Raw genomic sequence first — 16598 nt, forward strand, 5'->3', positions numbered from 1 at the left:
GTGACAGCTCATAGACAAGTCATTGGGCAATTGTTCCCATTACCACGGGTCATTCATTATCCAAGTAGGATGAGCAATTTTGGTGGTACTTTGATGGAGTGCGCTTCACCTCGTGGAGTGCCACTTTTGCGGCAGAGTGCTAGAATGCAATATGAAGTGTCATTCAGGACTGATGGCAATGACAATATATGGAGCCATAGTGCTCAATGTGGTTTTCGGCATTAGGAGTTAGAAACGGTTCCTATATAGTTACGGAAAAAAAATTCATAAGAACCTTTGTAATGAAAAATAGAAATAATACTATATCATTACCATGTCTATTCATTTTAAGCCAATTTAGGCGAGGAACGCATCAAAAATCCAGGCAGTCAAAATGGTGGTATCCGTGGATGGTTTGACGGAGGTCAAAAATGAATGTTTCAACTTTGTTTTGCCTCTTCTGACGTCATGCGGATGCTCATAACATTCTAAATCACAAAAAAGTGGTCTTAGGATTATTGCTATCTCTGCATTATTTGTTTATTCATCATTTGAAGCAATGCTATCAAGGCTACAAACAGACTTAAGCGCAGTGAAGTGAGTCCATCGAACACACTCACTGGCAAGGGCACTCTGCAGCAAGTGCCCTAAACTATTTCATCTGACAGCCTCCGAATGACATTAACGGCAAAGTGCATTCGCTCGAAGTGACATTAAATTTGCCCGTCTGAACGGGGTATTACCCCACAGTGAAAGTTCTTGCAACCCAATGGGCATGTGAACTCCTCTGGACATCCACTGGACTACCGATTCTGGATATCTTGGTCATCCATAGGACGTCCGCAGATCGCCTAAGGGCGTACGGCGGACATCCACAGGACTACCAGGCGCATACTAATTGGCAGTCCGATGGGTGTCCCGCGGATGTCTAGAACGGATATACGGATGTTCCACGGACGCAAGGATTTGTTTATGTTTTCATTGCTAAACGTCCGTCAGACATCCGTACGACGAACCGTGGACCATTAAGGGATCTCTGCAGGATGTTCATTTTTATTTAAATGGGCTAAATAGCACAGTTAGCGTAAACATTGGCCTTCTGTAGAATCTGTGCTGCAAAGATGGTGCAGTACTGACATGTACTAATAAAAATACAACTTGCACCCATGGAACGCAGATTCCAAAGCAAGTTAAGTTTACATAAAATGGAGAGACATTCACTTTCACAGATATTTTTATTCATTTGTATTACAAAAGCTCGATTTAATACAGAGAGTCGCTAGTAATGCAAGTGTTACAAGTATTCAAACACAGAACTGGTCACGAGACAAGATACTGCAAACCTATAAGATTCAGGGACAGAATGCATGTGACAGTCCTGCATTATAATAAATGTCAACAACTTATTACCACAAACTAAGACAAAGGCTGCAGGTGACAGCTTTTACAGCAGTACATTAATATTTCCAGCCACCAAGTGCTACAAGAGTGAAATGAGATCACATAATATAAGAACGTCTACTAAGCACCACTATCGGTAATACATATTTAGAAACATCAAGGTAGGCAGGACCAGGTGTAGCCCTCAGTGTACTTCAAAAGCATGGTACACTTCTTTCACTGCAATACACTTATTATTCACCTTAACATCAGGGAACATGAAAAAAAAAAGCACAGGATGCCACATGGAATACGAGACATGAAGAGAGCACAGGCATTGACTGTTTCATTAGCGTGAATGAATAGTGAGGTGAGGCTCGTCGAATCCCCGAAAAAAAGTTAGCAATCAGTACGCTATCACATTTCACTACATTCAGTAATGACTAAGGAACATAAAGGTACTGGCAATCCTCACACCTGAAATATCACACAGCTGAGACCTAAATTATTTGGACCGTGCCTGTTCTCAAATTCTAGCAATACCTTGGAAACAGCAAATGACTCAGGCTCATATACCCTGAATGGCACTGTTGTCCCCACAGAGCTCTCTTGCACAGATGGACAAAACATGGGACACATTCACAGATGTTAGACAGAGCAAGCAATCATAAACTACGAGAAAGCTTTAAAGGGGCACCATCGTACGAATAAAGTAATCATTATATTTTATTTACAGCAGCTATATTTTTTGCGTTACAAAGCTGTAGTGACCACATTTACCTCACTCTGCGGAAAATCTTCGGGAACCTCTGGGATTCGCAGCTGCTTCACAGAGCTTGGAGGAGGTTGCGAGTCACTTTAATCCGAGTCTGTGTATACAAATGGTGCTCGGCGAAGCGTCTTTTTTGAACCACGTCAGGGTCACTGCTCAGGTCCGATGTGAACTGACTTTTATTCAGCTTTTTACGTGCATGATCGTATGTGGCTGAACAAGAAATGACAATGCAATGGTCAAGTTTTGACTCTCATGTTGTTCTAAAAAATCACCATACCAAAACATGGCTCCCACCAATAACCCTTTTACAGAAATGTCAAACTGTTTCCACGTTGATTCCACCGGGTGTGATTTTTTTCACCATTGACGTAAGCTTTTCGGGCTTTGCGTGAGCTGGCCACCAACACTTGTTGTCGGAGATCCAACTTGTAGGAACAACTTCCACTTCTTCAGCTTTGGTGAATTCAACAGTGGCATAACGCATCTGAAGAAAGAACACATGCTTGAACAAGTTCGAAAACTGTGACCAGTAATAAAATCTCAATGTTGTTACCACCATAATATGGAAAAATACCTTCTATTTTGTACTAGGAAAGATACATAATAAATTAACAAACTTGACTGTGAGCTCGAAAATTACCTGCCTGCAACAGCCACGCCAAAACAAAAATAAAAATATTTCTTCCATGGAACGAGTTACCAATTTACGAAGCAAAAGACTGCAAACACTATTCTACGAGAATAGTTTGTTTAATGTGAATAGTGTAAACTTACAGTCACCTGACCTTGCAATACAGTGCGCATATTTTAACATTTTGCTCCAAATTAGCCTAGGTCTCAAAGCTGCTAATTTTAGGATTTCTTTAGTAATTAGATACCTTGACGGTGGGGTAAAGGCTCAATTATACAGCTGTGCTGTATGTTTAGGCATTTACAAGCCAGTCATGTTTAGGAGATCCCAAAGTATTACTTGTATTAAATGCCACATTTACAATCTCACCAGCTAATATAAAAATTTTCAATTTTATCATGTGTTACTATAGAAATTAAATATGCATACATTGCTGCCTGACTCACGAAGTGGAAAGCCATCCGCACCGAATCTCAATCGCCCGGAGTAATCGCGGTCACAGAATGTGGAGTCTTCTGAAAGTGTGTCATATTATGACGACTCTGGTTTCTGAACTATTTCGTTCACGTTAACACAAGGTACAGTTTCCAACCGTTTGCACAAGGACTGCGAAACAACAGATGGACTGGTCGGAGAACACTCCTGCCCGGTGCATGGAGAATGGAGAAGTTGAAAGGATTTCTTCGTCTCTCGTGCCGCTGTCTCTTCAGCAAATCTCTTGCGAGCTCTCTGCATACTTTGCGTGCGCTACAGAGTATTAATAGTGAGTAGCAGCTCCCAGCGACGTATGCGACCGCAAGCAATCGCGTACAGCAGCACCTCCTTGCATATATGCGACTAAAAGAAAGCCGCTCACGCGAACTACTGCGCATATGTGGCCTGTAGAACATACTGACAACACATAGTATGGTATAAAGTCCAGGCACGCTTCAGCTTACCTTTTCTGTGGGGCCAACCCGGTCAGGAGCCCAGAAGAAAGAAACAACAGCCTTGAGCACCTTGCGCAGCCGTAGTGACAACTGAAAATGGCGCCTATATGCACTCACAATAAACGCGCGAAACGCTCGCCTTCGCGCCTTTTTCGCACGCCAAGTTTCATCCTAGACGCCAGCGCTCGCATGGCGCTCGTTTCTCTCCTGGCGGAACGATTGCACCTCCCACAGGTGTACGTTTTCGCCGCTTCCATTCAAGGTTGCGGCCACGCTTAGCTCGCGCTGCGCGCGAAACGTCTCTTGTTTCCGACGGCGCCTCCTCGGATGACTGGAAATTATTATTGTGTTGTTAACTGTCACAACAGCAGTGTATACAAAACGGTTAATGCAACCAGTGAAATCCTGCCGATCTACACTTTAAAAAATACTGCCAGAAGGATGCCCCAAACGATAAATAGAAATAGTCTCCCGCGAAAAAAAATGCAGGGTATGCTAAGCTTCAGAAAAGATTGCGCTGGTAGCATAATGGGTATGCTTGCGACGCGTTTTCTGCGTTTTTAGGGATGATAGAAATATTTCTGAAGTATCCAAATGAGAGGCTGCTGTTAATTATTATTTGAAACGCGTCGTAAATGGACGTCAACTATACAATGGGACAGTCGGTCTCTGGTCACATCGATATCTGGCGAGCGTGATGGTCCAAAAAGGATATGTTTGATAACGCGTAAGCACTCTAAGCACAGAAATGTTTCTGTGGCTCTGCAAGTAATAATAATGAGACGGTCACACAAGCTTGGTAGCTTTTACGATCACGCTGTGCTTTAGAACCAGTCCACTAACCTGCCTCCGTGGTTGTCTGTATGCTCTCCAACAGAAGAAAAAAATCCCATGGGCAGGTAGAATTCGATCGAATTTGGTTTATTTTATGCTGCATGTTTGAGGACTCGTTGATATTTCGCCGACAAACGTTGATGCCTCTACTGAACAAAGTTAGCTGTAGTTACCTTGAATGAACTCAAGGCCGGTTCTACGTTGATATTTGCAAGTGCAGAAATGCTCAGCAACAGAGCAGTTCGTCACTCAAGTCCGAACGAAGTCCTGCTCGGGACATTGGCGAAATGTCCAGCACGAATGACCTAAGGATGTCCGCAGGAGGATAAGAACTGGATGTTGAAATTATTCCGATAATGATATCCACTGGATGTCCCCAGGACGACTGCTCTAGGACTTGGACGTCAGGATCTTATCCGGACATCCGAGGGAGTTTCAATGCCCATTGGGAAGTTATTACTATTATTAGGTTATGCTATTATTAAGTTGTCACGTAATATTAAGTTCTGATATTAACTTACTAGTTATTGCTACCTAGCAAAAGCTCGAGCATGCTTGCACACCCATCTAGTCTTCAAGCAAACAGGGAAACGGTGGTTGTTGATGCATCCTACCTGTCCTGCCACTGCTTCCTTGTTGGTCATGGGCACTTTTGTTAGATACGCGGCTTTGAAAGCTTAAAGGGACACTAAAGTGAAAAATGATCTCTTCTGCATCAGTAAATTACCGTTCTACAACACCCAAAACACCAATCTTACAATGATAAGACGTTTGGTAAGCCAGAAAAAGCGCAAGAACGAAATACGGGTGGCGACGCCTACTTAAGTTCCCGCACCTGGGGGCTCTGACGTCTTGGATTTTGATGGCATCTTCTAGGGCCTACTAATTATATATAGCAGTACAGATTGACTACATTGTGTTCCAAAGGAACCAAATATTAAACATGGCAAGTTTCAGGAACCTTTATTCAGCCAATACGGCCCGAATGCGAAAACATACTTTGGAATCGCTGACGTCATGCTGACGTACCGGCTCTGGGGTTTCGGCGCGAAATTCAAATACTGATACTTGGACCTTCATTTTCTCATCTAATAATCAAACTATTTTTTTTTTAATGATTGCCTGGAGGGTTTTCAAACAATGCATCATTAGTTTAAACTGATTTATTGTTGCACTTTAGTGTCCCTTTAACATATGCACACTGCATAAAGAAAGAAAAGCAAGGAAGTGCAATAGATGGGGCATCGCTGTCGGTGCCATCCTGACTGAAAGGGAACTGCTCAAAGCTCTGCCAGCTCCCCCCAAATTTTTTGTAAACATTACGAATTTGGATGCATTCAAATTCTTTAAAGGTGTGAAAGAACGGAGCCACCCAATATTACAAAAAACAACAAAAGAAAGCTGGAAGGGGATTCAATCTGTAGTTGAAGGCGATCGAAGACAATTTCTTCCTGAAGGAGTTGATGAGTATGGGGTGGAGTCACTGCACCTGGCACTCTACCGCATCACCCCTCACATAAGAGGAGTGGGAGGCACGTCGGACTGCTTAAATTTATTTTTACTGCTCTATCTTTGGGATCGGCCCACATTTTTAGGCTGTGCATACCTACGAGAACAGCCCATATTTTCTAGACTGCACATACCCACGAGAATGACCCACATTTTCAAACTGCGCTACCTTCGGGATCTGCCCACTTTCTAAGACTGCACTGTCCTTAAGATCAGCTTGCAAAAAAAAAAAAGGCTAGAAACCCCGATACTCAATGCAGATGTGGTGGTAACTCGCTAAGGAAGACATTTCCTTGAAAAGTGCATACAGAAATGAAATCATGGTAGTACCTATGCTGCTCTCATGTGGTAGGGTTGCCAGCGATCCTTAAATGAGCGAAGCAATCCTGACTTTTGAATAAAAGTCTGACAGGACGACTTGGCCCAGTCGGAATAACCAAATGTCCGTTTTTTGTTTTTTACTGAACAGATCAATAAACGTGGTTCCTTTCTTAAATCTTAAATTGCATGGCAGCTCATTATTTCCTTTTGTTTTCTCTTGCATTGTCATAAGCATGAAAGTGGCTTCGTTATTGTCGTTCTAGTTCTGTTGTAGGTCATAACCATTCATAGTGCCTCTGTCTGTATTGTTAGACATGTTATAACCAGGCAACCACTGCACCTTTCTTATAGTATATTGCCAGTAGGACAAATTAAAATTTGCTATGTTGGTGCACGTGCAGACTGGTGGCTTCTGGTGGCAACCCTGTCATTTGGCAGCACAAGACACTGTGTACCAGAGTGTCCGTTGAATTGAGCAAACTTATTCAGACAAGCTAAAAGTCGCTGAAAAAGTCACCGTGATCTAAATATAATGTGTTGCTGCTGTTCAATGTTTGCTGTATTTAAAGGTAAATAATTCTTAATAAAATGTCTGTGTATCCCTCAAAAGGTAGGTGATCACAGCAAACTGATAAAATGTGTGCTATTACCTCCTCCCCTCTCTCGTTTAATATTCACAGATTGGCAGATGTGTTGAGGGGGAACGAGAAAAGCAAATACTATTACACTCTTTATATGTTTGTTCATGAGGTCCTTTTAAAAAAATTCCTTTGATAATATATATTTATTAAAAAGTATCACACTTATTCCAGTGCATTTCTCCGGTTTTCAGGAAAATCATTGCAAGGCTTTTTAAAGCTCTGTGCAGTTTTTCTCACTGGATGGTTGGGTTTAGTGGCCATGCTCCTGGATTACAGTGCAGTGCTTTGATGTTGCGCTTCACTGAAACTCTTTTCTGTGTCGACTTGTTTCGGCAGTTTCATTGAAATACCTAGGTTGTCTGTGACCTCGTCAGACGCTGCTGTACAGACCATTGCAGTGGCTGAATGTGATACACCTGGGGTGCCTGGTGGCACAGCTGTGTGAGTACAATTCAAGTTCTTCATTCAGATTTGTGCGTTCGGAGTAGTGTAATTGAAGCTTGGAATGCTGATGAGAGGGCGTTCAAATGGGGAAGACAATGTACTCGTGTAGGTTCCGCTAGCTTCCACCATGCGACTGAGATCCTCTGCATGCCAGCGTGATGTCGGCTTTGCCTTAGAATGAATAACTTTTGCTTGGCAGGTGTAAAGAAACCATTATATATGGGTACTTCTTGCTTGGCAGTGGTTGTTGGCATGACCAAAAGCATTTTGCTGCAGTCTGTCAGCAATATGTGCATGGTAGTAGTGCAGACAGAAACTGTGGTGGGGAAGAAAAAAAAACAATTAAATTTTTCCTGTTCACTGCAAGATGTCCACTGTCATTATGTCATCATTTCGAGTTGGGCACAGATTCCACATTTTTAACTATACCACGCCTGCATCACTCGCACGCCACTTTAGCGCCTTACACTGGCGATAATCTGCGAGAACGGTAGAAGCACCTTCGAGTGCAGGCGTCAACTGCTACACTGTTCCCTTCAAGACCCATATCGTAGTGTGCCCACGCAATATAGTAAAAAAAAAATGGGTGGCTGTACCTGGTAACCTAGGTTGTGCAAGGGGTTGGTGTGTCGTCTTTCTGGGTAGGCATACCGCATGTGTAATTCTCTCTTAACAATCTTTCACCCCTTTATCTGTCTTCAGATGCACATTCCACATTGCTATTTGTGTTTCCTAGTGAATTATGGCTTCGTCTGAAAAAGGCACATTTTTTGTGGACGTTTGTACTTTCAAGTGAACCACTTTGTAAAGCCCAGGCTAGCCTTCCAGCATTGCACTATTGCCCAGACTGTGGTGGCCAGTACGTTGTGTAGTTTGTGCATTACTCATTCACTCGTACATTACATATGACGGGAAAGAATTTGCAAAAGCAAAAACAGCTTTAGAACTACATAGCAGCCATCGTTGTATCGGTATTGTGGGAAAGAATTTGGAAAAGCAAGAACAGCTTTCACTACATAGCAGCCATCATTGTATCAGTATTGTTGACCATACTTTGTGCAGTAAGGGGTTGCGGGAAAGACAGCTTGACACTTTCTGGAAGGTTTAATTTCTCACCAAAGTTTTAAAAATTTGGGGGAGGGTTCTTGGAAATAAATTTTACTTTATAAGTTATAAAATAGATGCTGAGCTGTATCTTCTCAAACGTTAATGATAATCAATCTTTCGTATGAATTTTAGGCTCCATTTTGAGCATGCTGCTATAAGCGGTTCTGTCTGGAGCGCATGGAATTTATGGCTCACTGCTATCGAACCCATCAGCAATGCTACTATAAAAGGTTGACGAGAACTCTACCGTGGGCTTCAGTGTTTAACGGCTGAAAAGTGTTTTGAGAAGCACATGTACATCTGTTACAAAACTTTACTAGTTCCACTCCTCACGAGACGATGAGCACCGGGATGACAATAACAAACAGTCTTGAGTCATGCGGGCAGCTTCTGAAGCATGATAATGAATCACACTGGGCTTCTTAAAGGGATGAAGGAGTAAAAAGATTAAATATTTAGCTCTTTTTTCTTACCTGTAATGACAGGAGTTTAGTTACGCTTTGGGGAAAAACTGCTTGAGCTCCCTTCTAAATACATGAGAAGAGAGAAAATGTCTTTCTTGGCAACTGCTGTACCAATCTTTTAATTAAATTTGTTGCATTTAAATGAAGAAGCTCAAATCTAAAATACTTAATTTATGCATCATCTTTATATTTTATTTTTGAGAATTGCAAAATTTTAATAAACTCATGTATGAAGTTTGCAACTCATTCGGCAATAAAAATAATATCCTGTAAACTACACCCAATAAGAAATCCAAAGTGGACATACTTGATTTATTGTGCACGACTCTCAAATATACCACACGTTTGAGGGTAGGAGTTAAGCAAAACCCTTGTAAACACTAACAATTTCACGTAACCTGTACTCTTTTATCAAGTGTGTCTGCTCTAGGTGTTGTAACAGATGCAGTTTATGGAACTGCAATATCAGTTTTTGATGTATAGTTACTAATCTGTAACCCTTGTGCTTCTAGTTTATTTTAAAGCTTACCAACTTTTGGTAATCTTCATTTAAAGAAAGTCATTGTTCTCAAATATTCTGCTTTATACAGCCGTTAGAATTTAGCTTTATTTTAACTGCAAGGCATTTTGTTCATATTTGTGCAGTTGTCTGATAAAAGAATTTCTCCATTTTACATGTTAAAAGCTCCTTCAAGTTTTACATCATATAACAGTAGCATTATTTCTTCTTGGCTCCTTTATCGACTTGTGACTTGTCACATTTTTCTTGTCGTGGACTGCAGGAAGCTCCCGCACATTCAAGACGAACCGAGTGCAATGCTGCCCAACAGGTCGGTGAGCACCACAGATGTGGTGTCAACAGGCAACACTGCACCCAGCCCTGTCGCGAAGTGTAACCGTGACGACTGTCTCAAGTTTGTGCTTCCTCCTTCCTTTGGCATCTCGTGCGACACCTTCTTGGAGAACAAGCGGCCGGTCACTGCGAAAGTCAGGAGGCACATCGTCTCAGTCCTTTTTAAGGCGTGCTGCAAGATGACTCTGTGAGTGAATCGGTGTTGCTTCCATTTGTGTTATGCCATTGATACCTTTCATGTGTTAAATGAAAGTACGCAAAAGAGAAGCACTTAGTCAGTTACACTGACAAAATATTCTTTCATAACTTTATATTTATTACTTTGGTGACATTAGGTTGCAGGTTAGAAGGAAAAGCAAAAGTTTGTTTTTTGAATCTCGCACTGAAACCTTTGCGTCGGTATGATGTCACAGATTTCAAAGTAATCCAGCCTCTGGACCTTTTAACATACAGTGGAGTTTCTCTTTCCCAATAAAACATTAATTAGGCCTAAGCAGACACTGCCAAAATGAATTACTTCACTGCTGGCTAGTACGGGAATGTAAAGGTGGCAGTGCCACCGGTTTTTTGTTCTTAATGTCAATAGGCAGCATCTCACACGCCATGGACATAACTGAAGACCGCATGGTCTGGGAAGTTAATATTGATAAGTAGGTTTCGGACTGCGACGACGAGGGATACCATGTCTAATGTGGCTCGGATGCAATAAATTTTCTTTTTTCAAGTGAAAACAAATGGGTGTGTCTCTCTGTTACCGTAACATTGTAGTGAGTGAAGACTGAAAGAGGGGGGTTGGGGGTGTCACAGTCAAGGATGCGTTAGAACTGAGTATAGTACAATATAGTGTAGGTAAATGTTGTTTGCTCAAAGGTCTCTCACAATCAAGCAATGCACCGTGGCTTCTGAATCTCCGTTGCAGATATCCGACAAACAGACTGTACAGTAGAGTACTGGACTCGTTGGTGACAAAGTACCCACACGTGATGGAAGGAAAGTATGACAGGGTAAGACGACATCTGTGCACACAGTATTCCTCAGTAATACTGTCCTGCAACACTCTGGCGCACTTCTGGCTGCGAAGATTCCCATCTGGGTTACCAATAATGTGGAGGCTTGGGCGAGTAGGTGATTCAATATCGACATGTTTGCACAGCGCAAAAGACGAGGACTGAAAGAAGAACACAACACAGCGCCTGTGTTGTGTTCTTCCTTCAGTCCTCGTCTTGTGCGCTGTGTGAACATGTCGATAGTGGGTTACCAAATTTTGTGAAGTGTCCAAGAGGACACTTTCGTCTTAGATGGCAGCTCTAAGGCTCTGTTCATGGACACTTTCCTGTAAGAATTTATGTTTTAAAGAGCAGCAGGTGGCCTGAGCGCAGCTGTGGTTTTTGAAGTTGACTGCACTTAGTGACTGTCTGTGAGGCAGCGGTGAATGGTCCACTATACCTAAATCACCACTCTGTCCTCTCTCCCTTCTCACCCACTGTGGAGTAGCCAATCGTGCTCAGTCATGGTTAACTTCCTTGCTCTTCCTTAAGCAATCGATCTCGGTCATGTCAAACTCGAAGGGGATAGGGAAACAGTTCGATATATCAGTAATTAGAAATTAGGGTTGTGCAAATACCGAATAGATCTCGAATTGGCCATTGAAACGAATCAAGAAGAAAAAGAAGCCGAGTATCGAATAAAATAGAATAACGTTTATCGTGAAGTGATGTTTTTTCTTTTCTTTTTCTCTTCTTTTTTTGTGTAATCGAGTTAACTGGCAGCCCCCCGCCCGTATACACTTGTTTCCCGTCAAACTTACCGACACTCGCTCTTGTTCAGTCTCACGCCCACTCACATCTTTGGTCACTCACCAGTGCTTGATATCAGGTCAAGTGTGAGTCAGTGCATTTGTGAGTGGGTATGTTGGTCTGTGAGCACCGGTGGTCGTTTTCTTACCACTTGCAGCGTCGCTGGTTGATCGCCCTGAAGAGCAGGTTTAAAACTGCGCGGCAAAAGCTTCCAGAGTCTTCAGCTGCTGTGGATGAAGTGAAAAAAAGGTGTCGACTCAAACGGACGCTGGCTGATGCCGATGGCGAGCATGCCTATGCTGACGGACAGCACATGGTGAGTACAAAGTCACAGGTTCGGAGAGATGGTGAAGTTGTTTAACTCTTTTCTTGTCATTAGGAAAATAGCTGGTTTTTTTTTTTGTAGGTGTCATAGTTGTCTTTTTTTTTCTTTAGAAAATGTCACATTTAAAATTTTACACAGCATGTGAAAAGAAAGTACTACAGTGAATGTGCGTCTGAGGCATAAAAGCTGTACAAATGAGTTCCATGTGGCAACATTTTATTTTTGTTTATTTCCCGTTTTTCTTCCATTTCAAGGGCTCTCCTAAGGCAGTAGTGCGTCGTGAAATGCGTTTGGCTTCATGTATTTTAAAATATCACCATTCTATCGCAATGTATTTTTTGTGTTCTTAGTACTCCTCATTAGTCATTGTCATAATTTTATTACATATAGCTTTTACACACTTTAGAGAAATCGCTTTTAGGCCCCTTTACAACTACGTCACACCAACCTATCGGAATTCGTCTACCCACTGCAAACTCATCAACACTGAACTGGCGCTCTTTGGTCATAATTGGCCCTTGCACCTTAAAACAAAAATTCATTCATTTATTTTACAGAAGTACTCCCTCGCTGTAGTGGCATTACTGCCACTGCAGTGGGGAGGGGGGCATGTACAAAGTCAACATAGTTTGGATACATAGCTGCAGGGAAATCAAAATGCGGAATGCAATATCGAATGGTGTAATCAATACGAAGTACAAATAAAATATGAGATGGCCCAACCAACACAAATTGAAAGTACACATGACATAGACCGTCATAAGTTACAATGATGAAATAAGACACTATTTTCGGTCCTATTTACTTCCTCTTCAGGGAGTTGATCTTATTCCCTAATTTAAAAAATAATATACATAAATGCTCAATCGCAAAAAAAGACAATATTTTAGAAAAAAATATAGAACAACACTTTTAAACATGCGCATGCATACCTAAAAAGACAAATAATGTTAGACCTACTCAGGGTAGCTTTAGGAAGACTGATCAACCACTCTCCTGACCAAGTAGAGCCTCAGCACGACTGATCACCTATCAAGTGATTTGAATTCTTTACAAAGACGACACCATGGGCCTCAGTGTACTAAGTGCAGTCCAACAATGCGCCCATCTCTCCCCCACAGAGGATGTGGGCCTCCTCATCTATTAATAAAAGACTTTCTCCTCACAAAAAGAAACAAATACATGCAAAACATTTGACCATCCTATGGTCATTGTCTGTGAATAAATCAAAATTCTGACTTACTCCAAACATTGCTGGATAGCCAGGTACCTGCAAAATGCTTCATATAACATCGATTCCCACGGTGCATGAAATCTGCACATTTTTCTTTTAAGCGAAGCTTTTTAGGTGAGCCCTTCTGGACTTCACTGACCGTGGCTGATGCTGCTGTTTCGCCGACTAATTCATAGGTGGTTCTGGCTCTGTTCGCTATGGAATTACGTGTTGAAACAACAAACAGTATATAAGTATCCTCGATGCACCAAGTGTACGCATTCAAGTGGATAATTTTTTTATTAAAGTGATGTCTTTTATGCCTTCTTTCTCAAAGTTTGGTGCAACTACTCGGTCAGTTTCTCATCAAGTAGGGAGGGTCCCAGACATAGTGCAATTAGTAAAGTGGGCTGATCTCACGGTCTTGTGGATAATCTTGCCGACTTGCGAGCCAGGCACGCAGTAATTGCTGTGTCGCAAAACGCAGTGCAGAAGATGGAACAGTTTTTATAGCATTTAATTAACCAGTTCCTACATTCGAGAATGTGTGCTGAATCTGCAGAATTTCCTTTTTTTTACTTTTTCGCAGCCTGCGAGCCAGAAATCACCTCTGAGTTCATCAACTGACTTGCATATGAGCCAGGACAAGCCAAGCCAGCAGGATTCTGGTGGGCCTGATGACACATCTTCTCAAGCCTTCGGGGCTGAAAATTCTCACACATTCGAAACCACGCCTTCGGACTCCGTGGAGTCGAGCTCTGCATCAGACCTGGCTGTGTCTCTAGCAGAGAGTAACCAGCCTGAAGAAGAGTTGTTTGATTGTCCGGACTATCACGATGCTGTCTTGGAGGATGTCACTGTTTCTGAGCTGCTTGGAATGTGCACCGACGAAGCAGCCTCAGAAACTCTGATGGCAGAAGAAGGTGGTCAAGCTTCCCCAGACAAACAAGAAAATTGCGACAAACCAGCAGAGGAACCAGAGGAAGTCAGGTACTACACAAGAACGCAAGTTTCCCCAGGCAAAAGAAAAAGTTCTGACAAGCCAGCAGAGGAAGTCAGGTACTATATGAGAATCCTGTTGCGACTGTGTAGATTTACCATATATTTACATGCACTGAGTACCAAGTGGGATTGGTCCTTATCTGTTACCTTCAGGATGCTAATTAATTTTGTCTGTTCATAACTTAATTAACAAAAAGACTGAGGGGAACTGAGGGGCTCGATTTAAGTTACAACCATGTGAAGCTAACAGACAATGAAGCCAAGGAAAGCATAGGGTAAATTAGCCACTTTTATTACTGAGATGTGGAAATAAAAAATTCAAGGGGCACTTAGTTATCTCTATATGGATGAATGCGAAAGCATTGTGACCACCGCACTGTGCCTATGCTCTCTCAGTCTTAATTTAACTTTGCCTTAATTAACACCAAAGGTCGTGCATTCAACTCCCACCAAAGGTCATGGGTTTGAGTGCCTTAATTCACCTTAATTAACATCAAAAGTCGTGGGTTTGACTCCGACCAAAGGTCGAGGGTTCGTAGCTTGTACCATCGTGTGGCCACGACGAGGACACTGGATTTTCTACCTAATGAGCCATTTACTGCTTTTGCATTAATAAAGGAAGTGAAAGTGTGTGAAGAGACAACTTGCCACAGGGGGGAGCTGAGCCCACACCTTTCATATGCATGCAATGCTCTATCACTGAGCTGTGGTGACAGCTGTCCTCCCGTCCACTTTGCCAGATATTTGTGTATGTATACAGTGAAACCTCGTTAAACCGTAGTTGGCCGGAGCTTGGAAAAAGTAAATACTAAATGGTAGTACTGCTTAACCGAAATAGCATGAGATCGCCCACTTACCTGTGTTAAACGGAAGAGAGAGTGGGATGAAAGGGGAAAGAACATGCAGTATTTATTTACTTCGTGCGACAAAACTGGTATTTTTGTTTGACACTGCAGTGGCCTAGCAGCAACGACAGTGGCCTCAAACTTACTGAAGCTGCGAGCCAGCTTTTCAACCAGCCTCCTCTTCTCGGCAAACACTCGCATTGCAGATTCCTCGTTAGTGTTACATATTCTCCGTGCGCGGGTGCAGTAGCGTTGCAGAAGTCGCGGGACACTTTTTCATTGCGGGGTGCTGTTCTCGTCGTGACGATTGCATTCGTAAGGGTGACGTAACGCGCAGCTTCTGCCACTGTCGGGCCTGAATCGCCCGTGCTGTCACTTTCCGTGTCATCCTTATCACTGTTGCTAGGCGACACTTCGGCAAAACAGAGGCAACGATGGCGAAAAGTCGAACCTCGCAGCCGACATCTCTTCGTAGTCGCAGCAGCGCTGCTGAACAATTTCTTCACATTCCAAATGCCGCACACCGTAGTCAACAGTAGGCCCACGTCGCGTGCCAGCGCCGACTTTTTCGTGTCACGTTCGGCAGCACGAACAATGTCTAATTTTTCTTCTATGCTGAGCACCCGGCATCGTTTTTATCCGAGCTTCGGCATGACGAGAGTCCTCGCTTACACGATGCCACAACGTTCTCAGGAACGGCGCCGAAATGACGTTGATTTGGCTTCACGCACAAACGCGCAGGGCGCTTGGAGGCCGTTGTTCAGATCTCTGAGGCTTGTTGCTCTGCCGGGCCGCCCGATGGAGCCGAAGCACCGCCGTGTTTGCGCGACAAAAAGTGGAAACACTACTTGTTAACTGATACGTATGCAATAAGCTGGTACGGTTTATGCGGATACAAAACACATTATGTTCAATGGCCGCTGAGTCTGGGATTTGACTTTACTACTTCTAAAACGAAACTACTGTTTAAGCGGGTACGGTTTAATGAGGTTTTACTGTACTTCATCTGGCCCTGGGAGTGTTCACCAGCGCCACTCAGGGTTGTGGTGGCACGTGTGGAACAGTACTTTCAACCATAGCCATAGCCATAACCATAGCCATAGTATGCAAACTTAGGAGCGGGCAACTGGCCATTGAGCCCTTCAGGGCTACTTTGTGGTGTTGGGACCCTCACTACGCAGTGAGTGCAGAGAATTAAAAAATTATTTGGTTCTTACACATTTCTTACCTCTGCAGCATCATTAAAAACATACAGTATGTATTAGGATGGATTAGGCATTTGAATTTGTTCAGTGAACTTTGTTACATTTGCAAATGCTGACACTCGAAGCCCTTAACTGTCAAATATGCCTCAGCAGTGCGGTGCATAGAGATAGATATTGCATGTCATGGCAGTAAAGACAATCTTACGCATTGCATGTAGTTTTACATGCATTTAATTAACCACTGCATGAAAGCATCTCTTCACAGTGATTCCAACATGTATGTTTCTTGTGCTTTTGTGTGTTTTAGATATGCATTCTTTCTCTCTGGTCCAAAACTAAGCATTG

The 16598-nt window shown here is 42.7% G+C and overlaps 1 protein-coding gene and 1 long non-coding RNA gene across 2 annotated transcripts in view; one reads left to right on the forward strand and one right to left on the reverse strand.

Annotated features, from left to right (window-relative positions):
* LOC126525847 (uncharacterized) overlaps positions 1–16598 on the forward strand; it is a 40470-nt gene that overhangs the window by 4465 nt on the left and 19407 nt on the right. The window contains exons 4-8 of the mRNA XM_050173807.3: positions 7336–7440; positions 9797–10054; positions 10787–10871; positions 11821–11979; positions 13791–14260. Of these exons, the coding sequence (XP_050029764.2) occupies positions 7336–7440; positions 9797–10054; positions 10787–10871; positions 11821–11979; positions 13791–14260 (1077 nt within the window). The remainder of the gene's footprint in view (positions 1–7335; positions 7441–9796; positions 10055–10786; positions 10872–11820; positions 11980–13790; positions 14261–16598) is intronic.
* Positions 1988–4966, reverse strand: LOC140213023 (uncharacterized). Its single transcript, XR_011889960.1, has 2 exons — positions 3704–4966; positions 1988–2618 (listed from the first exon to the last, which is right to left on the reverse strand). It is a non-coding gene; the product is annotated as an uncharacterized lncRNA (long non-coding RNA).

The sequence above is a fragment of the Dermacentor andersoni genome, chromosome 8 (assembly GCF_023375885.2).
Source record: "Dermacentor andersoni chromosome 8, qqDerAnde1_hic_scaffold, whole genome shotgun sequence".
NCBI classification, from domain to species: domain Eukaryota; kingdom Metazoa; phylum Arthropoda; class Arachnida; order Ixodida; family Ixodidae; genus Dermacentor; species Dermacentor andersoni.